This window comes from Galeopterus variegatus, unplaced genomic scaffold, assembly GCF_000696425.1.
Source record: "Galeopterus variegatus unplaced genomic scaffold, G_variegatus-3.0.2 Scaffold886, whole genome shotgun sequence".
In the NCBI taxonomy this organism is placed as follows: Eukaryota; Metazoa; Chordata; class Mammalia; order Dermoptera; family Cynocephalidae; genus Galeopterus; species Galeopterus variegatus.
In genome coordinates, this window is record NW_007726997.1 from 322,954 (window position 1) to 342,357 (window position 19,404).

Below are 19,404 nucleotides of genomic sequence, written 5' to 3' on the forward strand. Positions count from 1 at the left end.
GTAACCTGCATAATGCAATTTCTTCTTAGAAGGGTTAAAAAAGCATAGAGAATGAATCTGGAAAAATATGTTTTCACATTGTGTAGAATACAATACCAGGCAAATTCACCCATAAATGTTATAGATTTAACTATTCTGCTATAGTTATATGTAAATGAAGTTAATCGCTATTATCAGTAAACATGTTTTGATCTACATCACCTTATAAGTTTCACTTTATAAGTTTTGCTTTTCACCTGAATATATTTACGGCACTAGAATAAATCTTTTACAATTTCTTTCAGGTATGTCCATACTTTAACCGGAACAAACGAATGTACAAAAGATTCTGGTGTGCTATTCAAAAAAAAGGCTGTTAATTTTTGAGGATGAACATTTTCAAATAAAAAATAGTGAGAGATTAAGACTGGGAATAACTTTCCCAGGAGAGTATCTGTTGTGATATGAACACATATGAATGATATAAAAAAGATCAACATCAATTTTTTTCTGGAGGCTGGCTGGTACAGGGATCCCAATACTTGATCTTGGTGCTACAACACCACGTTCTAACCAACTTAGCTAACTGAAAAGCCCCCCAAAAGATCAAAACATATTTCACTGTATTGTTTTATTCTACAGTGTAAATGTTTATAGCATAATTTGACACTATTTACCAGAATGACAGGATATTAAATGATTACTTTTCTGTGTATTTCTAATATGTTTTCTGTCACCAAACTGAACAAATGGCACGGCAATTCTGTAACTGTATGCTTGTTATTTGTTATTTTTTTCCCCTAGTTTTTGGGAAAATCTTAAAGTTCAGTGGTACTATACCTCAGTTTTATCAGGTGTTCTTTAAAATCGCCTGGAAATACTGAGGTTGTGTTTCACTGAACATAAGCTTCATGACTTCTGATCAGAACTTAAATGACTGGGAATGTGTTTAATGACAAAGACATGCTGTCCACAGTGTGTTTGATAAGCTGATATGGGACAGGAATTCTTTTCACTGTTGTGTCAGTTTATCAAACCCATACCTGGACGACAGTCAATTCAGTTAAAGGACAATGGAGTCCTGGAATACAAAGCATTATTTCCTTTAGAGAAGCCATGTAATACATAATGTACAAATGCCACATACATATGACAGTTTTCAGTAAATAACTGTGGCAAAAAATACAATTGATAGAAATTGGCTCAAAAGCTCATGTTACAACCACAATTATTAAGGTATATTCCAGGAATTTATCTAATAAATGAAGACATTTCTTAATAAAAATTTTTAATCTGTTTCGATTTTTTTTCCTTACAGTTGCATTCAGAGATTAACATGGAAAATATCATAGTGGATAAACATTATTTGATATTAAGGTATAACCAATTAAAGTTTAGAATTGTACTTTAATTATGATCAAAATAATTTATATTTTGAATTATATGATTTAACATTGGCTAAGAAACTATGTCAAGTAGATTTATAGACAACTAATTATGTTGAGAAAAAAAGTTTTCACAACTAGAAAACTGATCATAACATTTAGTTATGTTGAAATTAATCTATGGCTATAGAAGTCACAATAGTGGTTATCTTTGGAGTATAGGATACTGGCTGGGACAGGAATGTAGAAGGTCTCTGGGGTGCTGGGTTGTGGTAATGTGGCTATATACCTAAGTAAAAATTGACTGAACTGTACACAAATGAGTAATACCCTTTCCTGTATGTAAGTTATAACTCAACAAAAAAGAAAAAGATATGTAAAAAGTACAAACCAAAAAATTTAGCTATATGCTGACTTAATTTTTACCTATTTTTGTAATCACATTTGTATTTTTCATTACCTTTGTCAATGTGAAATGCTTTTCAGGTACCTCGTTTTTGCTCAAAGTTCAATGCTAGAAACGGTGAGCAAGAAAAGTGTTTCAAATTGAGGAAGTATCTGTCTTTGCCACAGAAGATGCAAGGTCTCCAATCAGTGGATAAGTATTTCTAGTACATAAAACAAGCAAAACTATAGTGTTTATTCTAGGACAGTGACCTGAGGGGACACAGAATAAAATATGAAATAAAGATAAACATGTATGTTTAAATTGGTGTTTTAGAAAATAAATACCTACTTGCGGTGATACAAAACTTACACAGATTTTTTGGGTAGCAGCATTTCATCTCACTAATAGTTAGCAAGTGCTCTTAAATAATGTTTAGAGGTAATTTATTATTATTATTAACCATACATATTTTCTTTCTAATTAGTTTCTGTATTCACGGAAGGGATAAAAGGGGTTTAAATGGCTGAAAATGAACACTAGTCAAACAAAGGGTAAAATGGATCTTTCTCAAATTGTAACTATAAAGCCAATACCGCATCTCACATAAACAAGTTTCAAAATTTTGAAGCTGGTCAAAGAATTTTTAAATATCTATCTATCCATCCATCTATCCAACCAACCATCCTGTTTAATCTTTTTAGGATGATGAGTAGGCTACATTACGTATATATTTATAGGAATAAACATGAAGTTTCCTCTTTAGTTACACTATTTGATCTTTGTTATTAATGAGAAAAAATGTAATTCTTCCTTACTTAAGATACTTAGAGAGTAGCACAATATTTTATTGTTTTTTAAAGAGTTGCTTATATGTTAGTGGTTATAGTGAACACCATCCTATTCTAGAAGCCCTGAAGATGTATTTTAAAGGTACGCTATGTTTCCTCTCACTTGTCTAGTTTTTAAGCTCAGAGATGTTTAGACAATAGTTGCACATGAAAATGTTAATGCCTCAATGAAAGTACACAATCAGACATGAATATAATAAGATATTACGTATCCAGTGTTCTTAATATGACCAAAATGTATTTTTTTTTCCTTTTTGTCTTTTTTTACTGACCGGTAACGGGATTGCAACCCTCGGTGTCACGCCCGTACCGGGGACCGGCAACAGGATCGCAACCCTCAGTGGTGCGCCTGCACTGCGCTCAGCCAGTGAGCGGGAACCGATCTCCACATGGGATCCGAACCCTCGGCGGGAGCGCCACCGCGCTCCCAAGTGGCGCACTCTCCAGTGCACCACCGGGCCAGCCCCCAAAATGTATTTGAAAGAAGTATAAGATAGATTTTCAAAGTTCACAATAAAAAATTGTTATGATGGGAACCCAAACATATTCTGTAGCTTCTTCCCAACATGAATTTCTAAAGGAAAGTATAATAAAAATCTATAAAAGGGCAAAATACATTAAAAAAAAAAATTCCAAATTTATGACAGTAGAACTTATAGTAATTCTCAATATTGTAATTGAGGTACATTTTGGCAGCAAATAGAAACATATTCATGGGAACCTACATCCTGCTATACAAAAGCCACAAAAGACACAGTTACTTTGGTAAGGACCAAATGTAAATCCAAAGCCTTCAACTAGATCAGCTAAAGAACAAGACAGGGAATAAAACTCTGCCGATAGTATTCTCAAACAAAGCTTTTAGGCAAGTTACTCTAAATACTTACTATATCAATCTCTCTGACTTGGTAAAAGAGGGTTATTTGAAATCAACAGTACGCATTACAGGATTAGGGTCATAACATCACCAGATATAAAACATAACTTGCCAAAAAACAACACAATGGTTATTTTGAGAACACTTTATATAGAGAGAATTAGGACTAAATTAAAGGTCAGGAGGAGGACATAGTTTTGTGGGGATTTGTAGAACTTAATCTTAACACTGTATCTGAAAACAACAGCTCAGTGTTAAAGTAGATGATAAGCTAGATTTGAAGAGAAACCATAAAAACATATAAAGGAGAAATACCATACTTGGAGCTATATTCATCAGGAATAAAGAAAGGCTATTATTAATATTTCCAGAGAAAAGAATAATTTTCCTGTTTTTAAATAAACATAATTTGTTGAAGCATACATGTATAATTGTTAATGACGTTAAACTCATCTATGAAAAAATGTTAATCTCATCTATGAATTTCTACTGACATATATTCCAATTCTCAATTATTGAAGTATATGTGTAAAACAAGATAAAAATTAAGTTAACTTCAACCATGAATTTCACTGTTCACATCAATCTAATGTTACTTCATAGTGGGAACATTAACCATTTGAAGAGTCAGGACAAGCATTATCAAATTTGCCAAGAGTATATATAACAGAAAAAATGATGCTGGAAGTTAAAATTTTTTTTAAAGATACTGTCAAGGTTTTAATGCATGAAAAAATTGTGTTGCCTACAAAAGTCTGTACCTTAAGTCACTTGGTAGTTCATCAAGGTCTCTTTATTTTAAAACTTGAATAAGATACTTGATTCTCAATTTTTAATAAACTACCATTTCAAAAATCTCAGTAAATTGATTACGTGTGAAGGACAACAAAAACTTAAAATACATTTAAAAATAGTTTTAAAAAACTTCTGCTAAGTTTAATAATATAGTAAAACTAGTTTCCTTTTAGGAAATGTGCAATTTTTTGCATTGAATATTTATGCTATGGAGATATTAGTCATAAAGTAAATTTTTGCAATGCAAGTTAAATTTTCTCATCAACTACATAAGAATAAGACATATTTTCCAATTCTTCCTGTGACTGGTGGTGGCATATCAGGCTCACAGTGAGAAACAGAGAGCAACTACTGTTGTAAAAGTTGCCCATAAAAAAGCAATAAGCAGATGGAAAACAAATCCTGTATACATTCCTGGAAGAATTCTACTACTGCCAGTCTTCAAAGAGTGAAAAGTGAACTGGCTTACGAATCTTTCATAATTCTTTAAAGGTAAAATTCCATGGATTAAACTGCCACAGAACAGGGCACACCTGTCAGAAGCTTCACTTATAAAAGATATCTTTAAACAGTTTGCCAAAATTACCATAGATTTTTCATATAATGCTTGTAGACATTTTTTAAGAGAATGAAATTCTCTATGGAGAAAAATTGAAACCCAATACCAGATTCAAATCTATTAAGTACTGAATGCACTAAAAAGGATTAGCAAATGTCTGCAAAAAAGAAAGAGGTGAAAAATCTAACAATTGACAAAGTTTTTAAGGAGCTATAGAATAAATTAGTCACAGACAAAATCCCAGAAGGGGCATTAGAAGACTCACAAATATTTACGGCATGAATGAAAAGCTGTACGCAGAAGTTCAAAAATGTCCAATTATAAAAAGGATATATACTTCTGTAAAGTAAAAGATGAAAGTTAAGAAACTTCCTAATTAAAAATACTACAAAAGAAAAAGTTATGCTTTAAATATTTAAAAAAAATTTTAACAAATAAAATATTTTGGAAAAAAGTGTGAAGTAAATTATGTTACAATCACTAGTTTATATTAAAACTACCGCAGTAGGTATTAAAAGCTTTTGTAAATTTTTAGATAGTATGACAAAGCAATAATACAGACAGTCAATACATAATCTTAAATGGCTTCCAAATTTATGTATCTAATTCTTTTTTTTTTTTTTGGCTATACATCTAATTCTATAAGCTTTACTTTCAGATATATAGCTTGAACACAGTATTTTTCAATTGCACAGAATTAGTGGGGAGAAAAACCCTAGTTACTAGAAAACGTCATACACACTTATTCAACTTTGATATAATTTTGTGCATGAAAAATACATGTGGATAAATACTACACAATTGTTTTGAAATAATAAAATTAATATTTTCTTTAACACAATTTATAAAAAGTGATATACAAAAATGCTCAGGGAAAAAGAGGAGAGAAATATAACAAAAAAAGTTTCAATGTATCTCATTTTCTTTCATAATTTTGAGACAGATCTAGACTAATAATTAAACTTTGCTAAGAAAAAAAGAAGAAACAAATATGTGTTTTATAATAATTTATAAATATCTCTTATGAAATTAGAATCACAAAATATAGTCTTTATTAATCAGAAAAATCTGTTAATATTTATATTTGATCATGACTCATTTCAGAGTTCATAAAAGATATGAGAGAAACCTTGATGACAGTCAAAATCATTAGCTAGGGAGCTATTTTCTGTAGATGAAATGCAGTATTAAGCACATTCTCATTAAAAATTTCTTAAAATGGACTGTATGTTCAAGTACCTTCAATGACCAAGGAAATCAAACACTAGGATTGTAAGAGGTTTTCACCATAAATTAAGATTCTAAGGCTTTAATATTAAGTCCAATCCAGCTCAGAATATTTTAAGAAACCCAAAGAAAATGCACAAAAAAAGGCACTTATCAGTTTTGTTCAATTTACTTACAATTAAGAATGTTGTTAGAAAAAAACCCCAAATATCTAAACAATAATAAAACTTAATGATATGTGAAACTTCAAACAAAATTGAGTTGCAAAGTTAATATTATATACTGGTTATCTGTAAGTTAGTTAAACCTAAAGCCATTCTGTCTTATAAGAAACTCAGACACAGGCAGCAAGATGTAGTGGCAAAGAGCACAGGCAATGGGAACTGACAGTCCTGGTTCTTTCATTTATTTTATGTGTGGCTCCGAAGAAATTATTTAATGTCTACAGACTCAGTTTTTTATCTCTAAAATATAGATAATCATAATAGTTGACTCATAAGGTGATTGTGAGGATCAAATGAGATGTAAGCATTGTATTGAAAGCATTAAGCAGAATCTTTGACACAAAAGAAGCACTCAATAGATGTTAGTTACTGCTGCTGTTGGCTGCTGCTGCTTCTACTACTATTATTACTATACCATGTTACCATTATTATATTATTACTACTAATTGCACAAAGGTAGGTCAGCTACTACTATAGGTAGCCAAAGAAAGGGAACATTACTTCTAAATAAAATGAACACAAAAGGTTTCAAATAAAGAACAGGATTTAAATGAGACATTAATAGACAAGTGTTTCTTAAGAATTTTTTTTAAATTAAAAATAATGTCAAACACGACAGGAAAAAATTTTATAGGACCCATAACCCTACCAATGTGAAGTTTTTCACAGCAAAATCTCTTGAAAGTCTGAACTGGAAAAAAGCAATACTTGAAGAAAGCTGAAAATGCATACATAAACAAGAGCTACAGAAAGGAATATCCCTAATATAAGCATTGCTGGGGTAAACAAAATATTTAATTTGAACAAGTGTCTTATGTAAGGAAACAATTTGTGTTAAGATTTGAAGTACAGGATCAGGTCAGATCAGGGAGGAAGATGTATGTTGAGTCAAAAGACAAAGATTTTGTCATATTAAAAACTGAGCACTATGACAGGTATTGGGCAGAAAGTTGGTGTTATCGAAATGTTTCAGAGTGGTATGTTAAAACCAAATGCCTACAATATTTTAATTCACACAGTATTGTTGAATTGTGAATCACTTAGCCTTTGCAATTCAAATGGTAACAAAGAACACCTTAGCTATAGTAATTTCAATTTCCTATTGGTGCTGACATAGTTATTCTTCAAGGACTGCCCTGGTAGCTATTTCACTGAAGGATACAACTCATTTTTCTTTTTACATTTTATCATGTATAATAATGTTTTGAGGCCTGAGAAGTATTGGTTACAATACATTTTATAAGTTTTTTTTTGTTTTTTTTTGTTTTTTTTGTTTTTGTCTTTTTCCGTGTCCGGCAACGGATTGCAACCCTCAGTGTCGCCCCCGTACCGGACCGGGACCGGCAACGGGATCGCGGTGTTGCTCCCGCGCCTCGCTCAGCCAGTGAGTGGGAACCGGTCTGTATGTGGGATCCGAACCCTCGGCAGGAGCGCCGCTGCACTTCCCAAGCAGCGCACTATAGCAGTGCGCCACCAGGCCGGCCCCATTTTATATGTTTTAATGGAGCTTTTAAATATCAAGACTATTTTATGGGTTCAACACAAAAAACAATGTTTAAATAATGTTTTGATCTACGCTGTCTGAAATAGTTCATAAACAGTAAACTATTTGTGATGACACCATAGGATGACCATAATATATTATTCAGTTAAAGCAAAAAGCAAGTTGTAGAACACTATGTAGAGTACAATCCCATTATTTAAGACCAACAGACACAAACACACACACACACACACAGCCTAAAAGAGTGTGGACTTAACTATTAACAATGGATATAGACCAAGGGTTCTGATCCCTGTACTGGCCAGCCACCAAAAAAAAAAAAAAAACACAACAATGAACATAGATAAAAGCAAGGAAGTGGTTACCATTCAGAATAAGTGCTGGGAAGGAGAACAGAATTTTCAAGTGAACACACTTTGGCATTATTTAATTAAAAAAAAAACAAAACAGAATTCCCTTTTATTTAAACAATTCTTAAATATACCAGTTATACAGGTGTATTAAAAGATTAAAATAAATGCAGATTTGCTATCAGATTTGTAAATAAAAAGTATCTTTGGGCCGGCCCTGTGGCGCACTAGGGAGAGTGCAGCGCTGGGAGTGCGGCGACACTCCTGCCGCGGGTTCGGATCCTATATAGGAATGGCCGGTACGCTCACTGGCTGAGCGCAGTGTGGGTGACACCACACCAAGGTTTGTGATCCCCTTACCGGTCACGAAAAAGACAAAAAAAAAAGTATCTTTATTTACAAATTTGAAAAATATTATTTTATCTTTTCATATTTTAATTTGATAATTAGAAGACTAAATAATAAGTTAAATTTTAAATAACTAATATTTTTTAAAATGGGATATAAACCGAATTTGAAAAAATTTCCATTAAAATGTACTGAAAAAGTGATGTATTGACAAATATATTCATGAACAATCAACGCTAATGTTCCTATTTTCTCTGCTACCTTAAAAAAAAACTTTTTTTTTTAAATTGAAGAACATTTTTCTCTATTCCCTCTGTGAAAACTGCAAATCTAAATGGAACTTTTGGCGTCATTCTTTTCTCTTATAATAACTTTCAGAAGACATAGGACAGACTGCCATAATGACACTTAATAAAAATGGGACCATGAAATAAAAAAGCTTAGGGTGTAAGTTCATAACTTCTGATATTGCTTATTTTATCAATGCAAGCATTGTGGGAAGTGGTACAGAAAAAGCATGCAATATTTTAGTACTGAATCTATCAGAGCTTCACAATGTAATTTCGTTGACTGAGAATGATATGGTTGAGGTCTTGAGTTCCATGAAGGGAGTTACTATATATTCTATTCAAAAATATATGTCTACCATTAGTGCTTAGTACATCATAAATATTCAATAAATATCTACTAAACAAGCAAAATAATTAATCAGTGTATATTTGATAAATGAATTCAAGTAATGAATGAATGAATGCATTCATGCATGCATGCAAAGGAATGGCATAAATGTTTCAAAGATCCCTATTGTTTTAATAACTCATACAGGACTACTTTTTCTATTTCTCATATTAAAAACTATTTTTAGAAAATAATTTTAAAATATCAAAATCAAGTCAAACTACTTATACACAATATTCAGGATCACAGACAATGACATTTTCAGTAAAGACATATGAAGTACAAATACTATAAGTCCAGTATAATTTTCCTATAGCAATTATAGTATAAAATGCCTCAAGGTTCTGAGACCTGTTTCCATTATTTAATAGAAACAACCATAAATACTATTGTTAATGGGGTATAGATGATGTATTAGCATATGGTATAATAAAATTTCTGAAAAATATATAATTTATATAAATATGAGAAGTACAACTAAACTTGTTAAATTTTTAATGATTAAGTTATAAACATATTTAAACATTTTCATCTTGCCTGTTTATAATCTCAATTTTGTTTTAATTTTCTTAAATCAGCCGATGAAGGAACACGTTCAGCACAGCAATTTTTAAAAATCTGCCTTTATAACTGCTTATCCTTAACTATTTCCCTGCTTCTCTTTTAGCCTGAGACAAGAACCTGAATAATTTCTGAGAAAAGAGTTGTGTAAGATAAAGGAAATCTACCAGGCTAGACTGTGCCTTAGAACTACAGTGTAAGTCAGGAAGATGGTTGAACACATAGAACAGGACAATCTCAGACTGAGCTGAAAGAAAATGGAGATCATCCTGTCCAGGAGTTGGCAGTTGTAAGCAAGGCAGATTAGTAGGCAAGAAAGAGGCAAGTAAAGAAGGTAGAGTATTAAAGGAGGAGTTGATGACCATATATACCTGGTCTAGGCATTCCACAAAGATTGAATAAATAACATATTATTTATGTTCTGTTGTTTTCTAGTGGATCAGATGCTTTTGAGAGTAATAAAGAAGAAATTCATATAAAATGTTAGTAAGATAATAGAAGTGTTTTATTATTTTACGTTTTCTCATATTCCACAAGTAACGACCACTATCAACTGAAAATTTTGATGTTAAAAAAGAATCCACTAGGGGCAACCTTGTTAGGAAGTGGGAAAGTCTGGGAATGGAGGATGCTCAATTTTTCTCATAGAGCCTTTCACAATGTTTAAATTTCTAGCATTAAAAATTGTTAGCACTCATTAAAAGGTATGTTTAAAAAATCCTCTCTGTTCAAAAGGTCTGGAAACCATTCATCTAGCTCTTTGCTACATAAAGTGTAGTCCTTGAAGCAGTCAATATTACCCAATATCAGTATCATACACAATCATCCAGATGCTTATTAGAAATGTGGAATTTCAGGCCTTATCCCAGACCTCCTAAGTCAAAATCAGAATTTAAACAAGATCCCCAGGTGATTTGTCTGCACATTAAATTTAAGAAGCACTGGTCATTTCAACATAAATCATAACCCTCTGTAAGCCTTCTACATGGTTGACCAGTCTCTGCTACGTCAGTGATAGGGAGCTCATTACCTTCTGAGATAGTCAACATTTTAAAAAATAACTCCTCATCGTTACTTGGCTAACCCCCACACCAAATCCTTTACAGTTTGGCTTCCCTCGGTTAATTTGATCCCTCTTGTTGTTTAGGCCACACAACTGAATTACTCTTGTCCCCTTTGTCTCAGACCCCATGTGCAATCCATCTGCAAATTCTCTTGGCTTTATCTCTAAAATATCTCCAGAATCTGACCATTTCTTACCACCTCCAGAGGTGTGACCCTGGGCCAAGCTGTCATCATCTTCTGCCAAGATTACTACAATAGCACAAACCCTTGCCATTCCCTGCTACAGTCTGTTCTTCACATGTCAGCCTGAATAATCTGCTTAAGCATAAACTGGATCATGTCACTTCTCTGCTCAAACCCGCTGAGGGTTTCCCATTTGATGAGGAAATCAACCCCTCAATAATCAAAAGAACTTCCTATCACATGTTCAGTTAACTCAAGTAACAGAAATAATCCTTAACACGACTACTTTAGAGTAGAATGTCATATTTCCATTTGTTCTGAACTGTGACTCCCTTTGTTTTAAACATATATTTAACCACTTTAAAAATGTATACCTTCAGGGCCGGCCCCGTGGTACACTTGGGAGAGTACAGCGCTGGGAGTGCAGCGACGCTCCCGCCACAGGTTCGGATCCTATATAGGGATGGCTGGTGTGCTCAGTGGCTGAGCGCGGTGCAGGCGACACCAAGCCAAGGGTTGCGATTCCCCTACCGGTCACAAAAAAGACAAAAATTAAAAAAAAAAATAAAAAAATAAAAAAATGTATACCTTCAGTATGTGCTGGTGATCCCCTCATTTCTTTCTGCAGGCTGATATTCAGTAAACAACAAAAGCCATTATTCTAAAATTCTGCATGTGTGGAAAATTTCTGATTTTTTTCCCTCACAACCACATCTCACTCAAACTATCAACCAAAGCCCTCACAATGGCCCATATGGCTTCTTCATAATGTCTCTTACCTCATACATAGCCTAAGTTCCCCAGCACACACTGCTTCAGCCACCACTGGCTTCTTTTGCACACTCCTGCTCAGGATCCTTGTGCTTTCTCAGTAAGGTATCCTCTGACCAAGCCATGCTGCCCACCTCAATTCTCCATTTCTTACCCTGTTCCTGTTTTGTTGCCTCCATAACACTTATTACATTCTAATATACCACACAATTTATTTATTAATTTGCAACTGTCTCTCTCTCCATTAGAATGTAAATTCCATAAGAGCAGAGATTTTTCTTTGTCTTATTCCTTGATATATAACCAATATCTAGAACAGTGCCTGATGCACAGTAGGCTCCCAATAAATAATTGTTAAATGAGTAAATAAAGAATGAACACTCCTATTCATTATTAGATTTTATAATGAGGGAGATCTTCATTCTACCGAGCTGCTATTTGTGTCACTGCAATCCTAGGTCTGTTCTTAGTGTTGGAAGGAATGAAACTACTCCGTGTGACAAACGATAGGCCAAGTATTTGAAGAATGGTACCATGTCCACTAGCAGTTTTCACTTCTTCAAATCTAAGATTTTCAGTTATTTCATTCTAACCATTGTTCCTTCAAAGATAATGTCTTTTTTTAATGACTGCACTTCAGATTTCTCTTTTAAATTAACCAGAAAGTCAAAATTTACTTAAGATAAAAGCTTCTTTTCTCTCCTGACAGGGTACAGCCTTAGGCTTTGAATCCTGTATTGAGGAGGCAAATGTTGTTGTATTCACTCTTTCTTCCTCAGCCTCCAACCTCAGCTCATCAGGGAGGAGTTTCTTTATTTTTGATTTTCAGCAATTTGACCATGAAATGCCTAGAAGTAGTTTTCTTTCCATTTACAGATGGTCTCCGACTTACAATGGTTCAACATTGGATTTTTTGACTTTAAGATGGTGTGAAAGTGATACATGTTCAGTAGAAACCACACTTTGACTGCCCACAAAGCCATACTGTTTTTCCACTTTCAGTACAGTATTCAATAAATTACATAAGATATCCAACACTTTATTATAAAATAGGCTTTGTATTATATGATTTTGCCCAACTGTAGGCTTATGTAAGTGTTCTGAGCATGTTAAAGTAGGCTAGACTAAGCTATGATGTTCAGTAGGTTAGGTGTATTAAGTGCATTTTTTACTTACTATATTTTCAACTTACAATGAATTTATTGCTACATAACCCCATCGTAAGTCGAGGAGCATCATGGTCTTTTTAAAATTTCTTTCAACAATGTTTTGTAGTTTTCATAAGTTTTGCACTTCTTTTGATAAATTTATTCATAAATATTTTACTCTTTTTGAAACTATTATAAATGAACCTGTTTTCTTAATTTTGAGAGTATTCATTTTGCTCATTGTTAGTGTTAATTGATTTTAATATATTAATCTTGTATCCTGCAACTTGATTGAACTTGTTTGTTTACCTAATGGTTTTTCAGTGGATCCCTTAGAATTTTCCATACATAAGATCATGTCCTCTGCAAAAAGACATAGTTTATTTCTTCTTTATACTCTGGATGCTTTTCATTTCATTTTCTTGCCTAATTGCCCTGGCTGAATAGAATTGCTGAAAGTGGACATCCTTGTCTTGTTCCTGATTTTAGAGGGAAAGCATCCAGTTTTTTACCACTGACTATGATGTTAGCTGTGGATGCTTCATAGATGCCATTTAGCAGGGAAGGAGTTAGGAAGAAGAAACACAAAAAACAAATTAAAAGAACAAGTAAAAAACATATGGAAAGGGATCAGGACAGTGAAATGACTAAGTTATATATACAGGGGGAAAGACTAAATGTAAGAAATATCAATTTAAAAAGAAACTGATGGAATTTATAAAAGTAGATTCTGATATGCTCTGCCATTAGTTATATGATTTTGGCAAAATGTAAAAATTCTGTGCGTCTTTGTTTCACCAATCATAAAAAGAAAATATAGAATATATTTATTCTGTAAACACAATTTACCTATTTTACAAGAGGCATGGTGTGAAACACTGAAAATCTAAGGAGAAAATATATGTTTTTTACATTTAATTTACTTTTTGGCATTCTATACTCTATGAAAGAAATCAAACAATTGAAGTAGTAAAACAAGAAAGGAAATGAGATAGGGAAAGAAGGGAGAAAATAAAGGGGAAAAGGTAAAGAATAAAGGCATATACAAAAAGGGAAGAAAAACCTAGTTATGAACAGGAAAGTAAGTAAGGAGACAGACCAAGGAAAGAAAGTTCCAGAAAGACAAAGGGAAGGAAGTAACAACAGCAAAAATATGAGAACCACAAATGGCTGCTGAGGCCCATGTGCTTTTCTTGTATTCATAAAAAGACTCCCTTACAGTACTTCTTTCTTTCTCTCTCATATTAAAATAAAAATCCATCACTTTTAGCAATATAATATCATGCGATCATTTTCATAGGGATGTTTTGAAAAAATTTGAGGTTATGACGGTTTTAAAGACCCTTGATCTCAAGAAACATACTGTATCTGAAGAGAGACAACCAATCAATAAGACAAATATTATGACAAAAAATAAAAAGGCTAAAACAAGATTTCTGAACTTTGTTTTTTGTAATTCCAGTGTTTTGAGAAGTGTGCATTAAAATGTACCCATCTTTAAGTAGCTTTTGGAATGATGGCCCTCCCTAGCTTCCTTTCAGGAATTCACAGTGTGCATAGTCTTAAAAGAGTTCTGAGAAGCCAAGCCGTAAGAAAGTGTTTTCAAATTCGGATAACTAAGCATTTGCCAAACTCATTTGAGCACTTAAATCTAAAAATAAAATAGAATAGAAACATTTATTTTACTAAATCTAAAAATATTTTTAGATTGTTCACTGCTAATTGTTAGTGTTAATTCGTGCAATTTAGTTAGTAAATTTATAGAAAAAATGTCCTTTCTTTTTTTTTATAATTGATGAAACCGAGACACACAGAAGTTTTAAGTTTGCCAAAATCATATACTTAACTAATGGCAGAGCATCTTAGAATCTATTTTTCATAAATTCCTTCAGAGTTCCTTTTTAAATAAAAATATTGATGAAACATTAATTCTATGAAATTTGTATTTTGTGGTACACATTTTGGGAAACATTGTGTGATGGAGCACAAAATAACAAAAATTCCCTTTCACTCAAGTATGATGAATAAAGGTCATGGAGACTCAAAAAGTATAAGAGAATACAAACTGCCACACAAACTAAAGTCTTTAAATTCTCTATCCCCCCAAAAAGGTTTTGGATATTGAGAATGCTGACCCATTTAGTTGTCAAAAAGTCAAGTTATCATAGCACTAGTTAAAAAGATTCAGGCTTGTCTAACATTCTTTTTCACTGATATTTTTTAATTGAGATATAAATCACATGCCATAAAATTCAGATTTTTGAAGTACACAACTCAGTAGTTTTTGGTGTAATATACAGTTATGTAACCACAACCAAGACCTAATTCCAGAACATTTTCATCACCCCAGAATGAATGCCAACTTCATTAGCACCACTCACCATTTTTCCCTCCCCCCAGCCCCTGAAAAATCACTAATGTACTTTCTGTCTCTATGGATTTGTTTATTCTGGACATTTCATAAAAATGGAATCATATAAATATGTGGCCTTTCCCATCTGTTGCATTGAGATTTTTATGGTTAATATAATCACGGGATTAATAAAAGCAGCCTTAGAATGCAGGTTCTTTTCCTTGTGTACACAATTCTGTTCTGAGCCACTCCCACTCTGATTATTTCATTCCAAAGTGGTTTCTACTTCTGCTATTCCTTCTTTAATGTTGATGATATTAGCATTTCAATGAGACCTTCAAATATTTTTTATGAACTCCTATGTGAATACCTTTTGTAAGTTTATTTATTTAGAAATGACATGGAATGTGAGCTTTCAAGAAAAAACTATTAGGTTGATTTTGCCATCCAGGATCCAGAATTTTACAACGCTAGAAATATTAACACACATTGCTAATCTTGGGCTATACAGACACTCCAAAGTTATGATACATGCTTGGAATTCAAGTTTTCCTGAGCAGATGGACTCACCCAAGAAGAGTTGGGCAAAAACGAATAATAGGAAGATTCTAAGGGATACTAATATTAAAGGGATTGTTTAGGAGGAAGACCAGTAAAGGCTGAAAAGAAGCTGCCACACAGATAGAAGGAAAATTGAAAGGAACAGTCTCCCAAAATACAAACTGAGTTCCAAGCAAGTAAGAACACAATTCATGCAAGAGTCAGAAAGTGGAAAGTGTAGGGGAGGAAAAAAGTATTTCAGTGGTTCACATTACTGATGGTGATAGAATCTTTCAATGTAAAATAGATTTCTTCCACCAAAAGTAAAGTAGGCCCTATTTGAAGATCACTTACTTCTGAAGTGGAAAAGAAAAGATAGATATACTTGAAAGAATTTTCAAATGTTAGAAAACTAAAGTATTTTCACCCAGAATTTATGTTCCATTGTAATCCCTCCCCTAGATTCTAAGGGAGTCAAAAGATATGAATTGTAATCTTGGTTTTATCACTATTTGACTAGAGACAACTATTCTTTCAGATCTGTAGTTTTCTAATCTGTACAGTAAGGAAGTTGGATTAGGTAATTTCTAAGACCTCTGACATCCTAAGATTTTACATAAGCTACCTAAATAAAACTTATTTAAGGGATAAATACTATAAGCCACCAAAAAATTAATACAAGGAAGAGACCATGATATATAAGTCAAAGAAAAAAAACTATCAACTGAAATATCGGAAAAATTTGATCCATTTAAAGTAAATATAGCTATCAGACTCTAGGTGGTAAATGCATTAACAAAATTAGAATCTTTTCCTAACGGTAACATTTACTGGAGAACAGTAGGAATTTATTTTTTTAAAGAGTGAGACTACAACATCTGAAAAACAGACCAGCAGGAAGAATAAGACACTTGTTCATCTGTATTTCTGTGAATTTTCTCACTTGGTATTATTTGCAACTGTACTTTTATGTCTGGCAGCAGTGTCAACTTCAGTATGAATCTTATATTATTTTTATCATGTTGATTACATATGTTCACCAGTTTAGTTGTCCATATATGCTTGGTGTGGTTTTCTAAACACTCAGTGACAAAATCCAGAGCACAGCATTTTCACAGAAAGTGTTTACTGTGAAATTTCTCCTTAGAAGTTTGCTTTTCTTTACAGCTTTGATCCATATGACATCCACAGTCCAACATTTCAAATAATGGCTTACGCTTAAATTAAGAAAATGCTTCACTTTGATACAACATGACTACAGTAGGATGTGGTGGTTCTAGAGAGGACCCCGTTTTCTGATGTGATTAGAGATTTGGTCAAATTTGAAGTCTGCTAAAATTTTCCAATCTATGCTTCTTCAGTTTTATGGTGACTTGGTACTTACATTCTGTTATTCATCAACACTTCACAGAAATACTTGATTTGTCTGAATGAATTTAAAAACCCACAACTGAAGAAAATCAGAAAAACCTGGTTTTAAATATCAAAAGATCCCAAATGAAAAGTATTCCTACAGGCCACACTAAGCAAGTTTTATTGATCACTGTACTTCTTTGCAGGATGAAATTGTTGCAAGATTGAACATAAGAAAATAAACTTACTGGTAAATATCTTTCCTGAGGACAGATCTGCCAAGGGGATTGTCAGCCTGGGGAGCCATGGCAACAGAGCCGATCTTCAAAACCATGGTGTCTTCTTTTGCTGCCTGATTAACTGTAACAAAAGAAAGAGATTTTGAATACACTGTAGATCTGTGCGTAACTTTATGCTTAAACAGATCTCTTTGAAGGAATGGGATAGAGACCCATTAAGACAAGATCAATAAATGAAGAAAAGTAAAAGGAAAAAATTATGTTTAAAATAAAAAATACTTGACGCTTTTCTTTACTCTCTATTTTCTTCATATCTCATTAAGCATTTTTTTTGTTAAAATACATGGTTAAAATAGCAATAAAAAAATAAATTCCCCCCCCAACATGAAAACATATGATGGTAAATATACAGTATAAGTAATATTGAAGCTGTAAGTTTATCTAATTTCACAATCTTATACTAGTGCATCTTTCTCCCAAGTGACTTTCAGTACTGGGATTTTATTACTCCATTCTTGTCTACAAAGATATTAAAGGATATCACAGAGTCAGTAACAAATTCTCAAGGCCATTTAAATTTACATGATTAATAATAATAACTAAAATACAAACACACACATGCACACGCACACACACACACAAGGGTCCAGTATAGCACTTTAAGCTCTGAAATGTTAGAAAATCCAAAATAAATATGTTGGGTATAATGTTGAAGATGGAAAAGACCAATTAATTATTTAATGTGAGAGAACATTTCAAGTTGTTATTCAAGACAGTTTTAAATTTAAATAATTTCTAATGTGAAATTGATTGAGAAATGGAAACTTCACCCGTTTAAAAGTTCTACCTCCTAACGAAGTCTAAAACTAAGGTAAGTAAACTCAGAAAACAAAAAAGGTAAAAAGACATATCAGTTCTAATTCTTTTCTTTGTATTGAATAAGATGATATTTAACTGTATGTTCTCATCTTAAGAAGCTCAGCACTTTTTCTGTAACTCACTGGCTAATTCGATGTCATTTCTAAGGATTATTTGGGATGGGTAGGTGCTCTTGATGGACCTCCCTCCTCCACCCTCCCTACCATTTTGCCACTCCCTTTATGGTCATCTTACTCTGCTTACTTCTTTCCCCACTCCCTTTATGGTCATCTTACTCTGCTTTCTTCTTTCCCCACCGAACATCTTTCTTCTTACTTTTTTTGAGTTTCTTAATTCTAACTTTCTTTTAAATTCCCTAAATTTTATTCCCTATTCTCCAACAGATAATTTTACTATAGTAGCTGTTTAAACATTGTTTAAAATTGTTTAATAATTGTTAACAACATACAACTTTCTGGGTTTTGAAGTAAACATATATTAAAATTCATAATTTCTCTCAGGGAACTATCATCTGCCACAAATAGAGCAGAAAAGGACTGGCTGCAAGGCCTCAGGAATATCCTGAGTAGAACGTGCCTGCAAAAGAATACAATCCATATTTCCCAAAATGTGGTACCCAAAGAATGCAAAAGCTAGGAGATTATTTCCAGCTGCTTCAGCAGTATACTTGGTATGGTCTGCCTTGTATTAGTCCAAAAAAAGAAAGTCAGAATTAGGAAAATCAGAAAAAGTAAGAAGAAAGATCTTCAGTGAGGGAAAGAAGGAACTAGAATAAGATGACCATAAAGGGAGAGGGGGAAGGCAAAATGGTAGGGAGGTAGGAAGTGGGAGGACAGCAAAAGGGGGAAAAAAGAGATGAGCTATCAAAATAAATATTAGCGTGTAGATGCCACAGTAAAGACAATACTTCTAAATGTCCGCAGCAAAAAAGATCAAATAGAAAACTACTCCTCATGCAGCTGCACTATTTTCAAATGACTAGAGGTCTGGCTTGATTATAGGTCCTTGTACTGTGAACATTGTTTACATTTCACAGATCTTGCATTCTATGCCAAGCTTATCAAATAGTTCCATGTGGGTAAAACCTCTGATTAAGCAGCAGGCATCAATTAAATCAATAAATAGTAAGTCTGGAGAATAGACCGTACCA

General features: G+C 33.0%; 1 protein-coding gene across 1 annotated transcript in view; it reads right to left on the reverse strand.

The window, feature by feature from the left end:
- Window positions 1-19,404, reverse strand: part of LOC103590853 (vacuolar protein sorting-associated protein 13B) — a gene marked incomplete at both ends in the record, with an annotated part of 498,786 nt that overhangs the window by 322,678 nt on the left and 156,704 nt on the right. Inside the window, one exon of the mRNA XM_008573178.1 lies at window positions 17,385-17,496. Coding sequence (XP_008571400.1) covers window positions 17,385-17,496 — 112 coding nt within the window. The remainder of the gene's footprint in view (window positions 1-17,384; window positions 17,497-19,404) is intronic.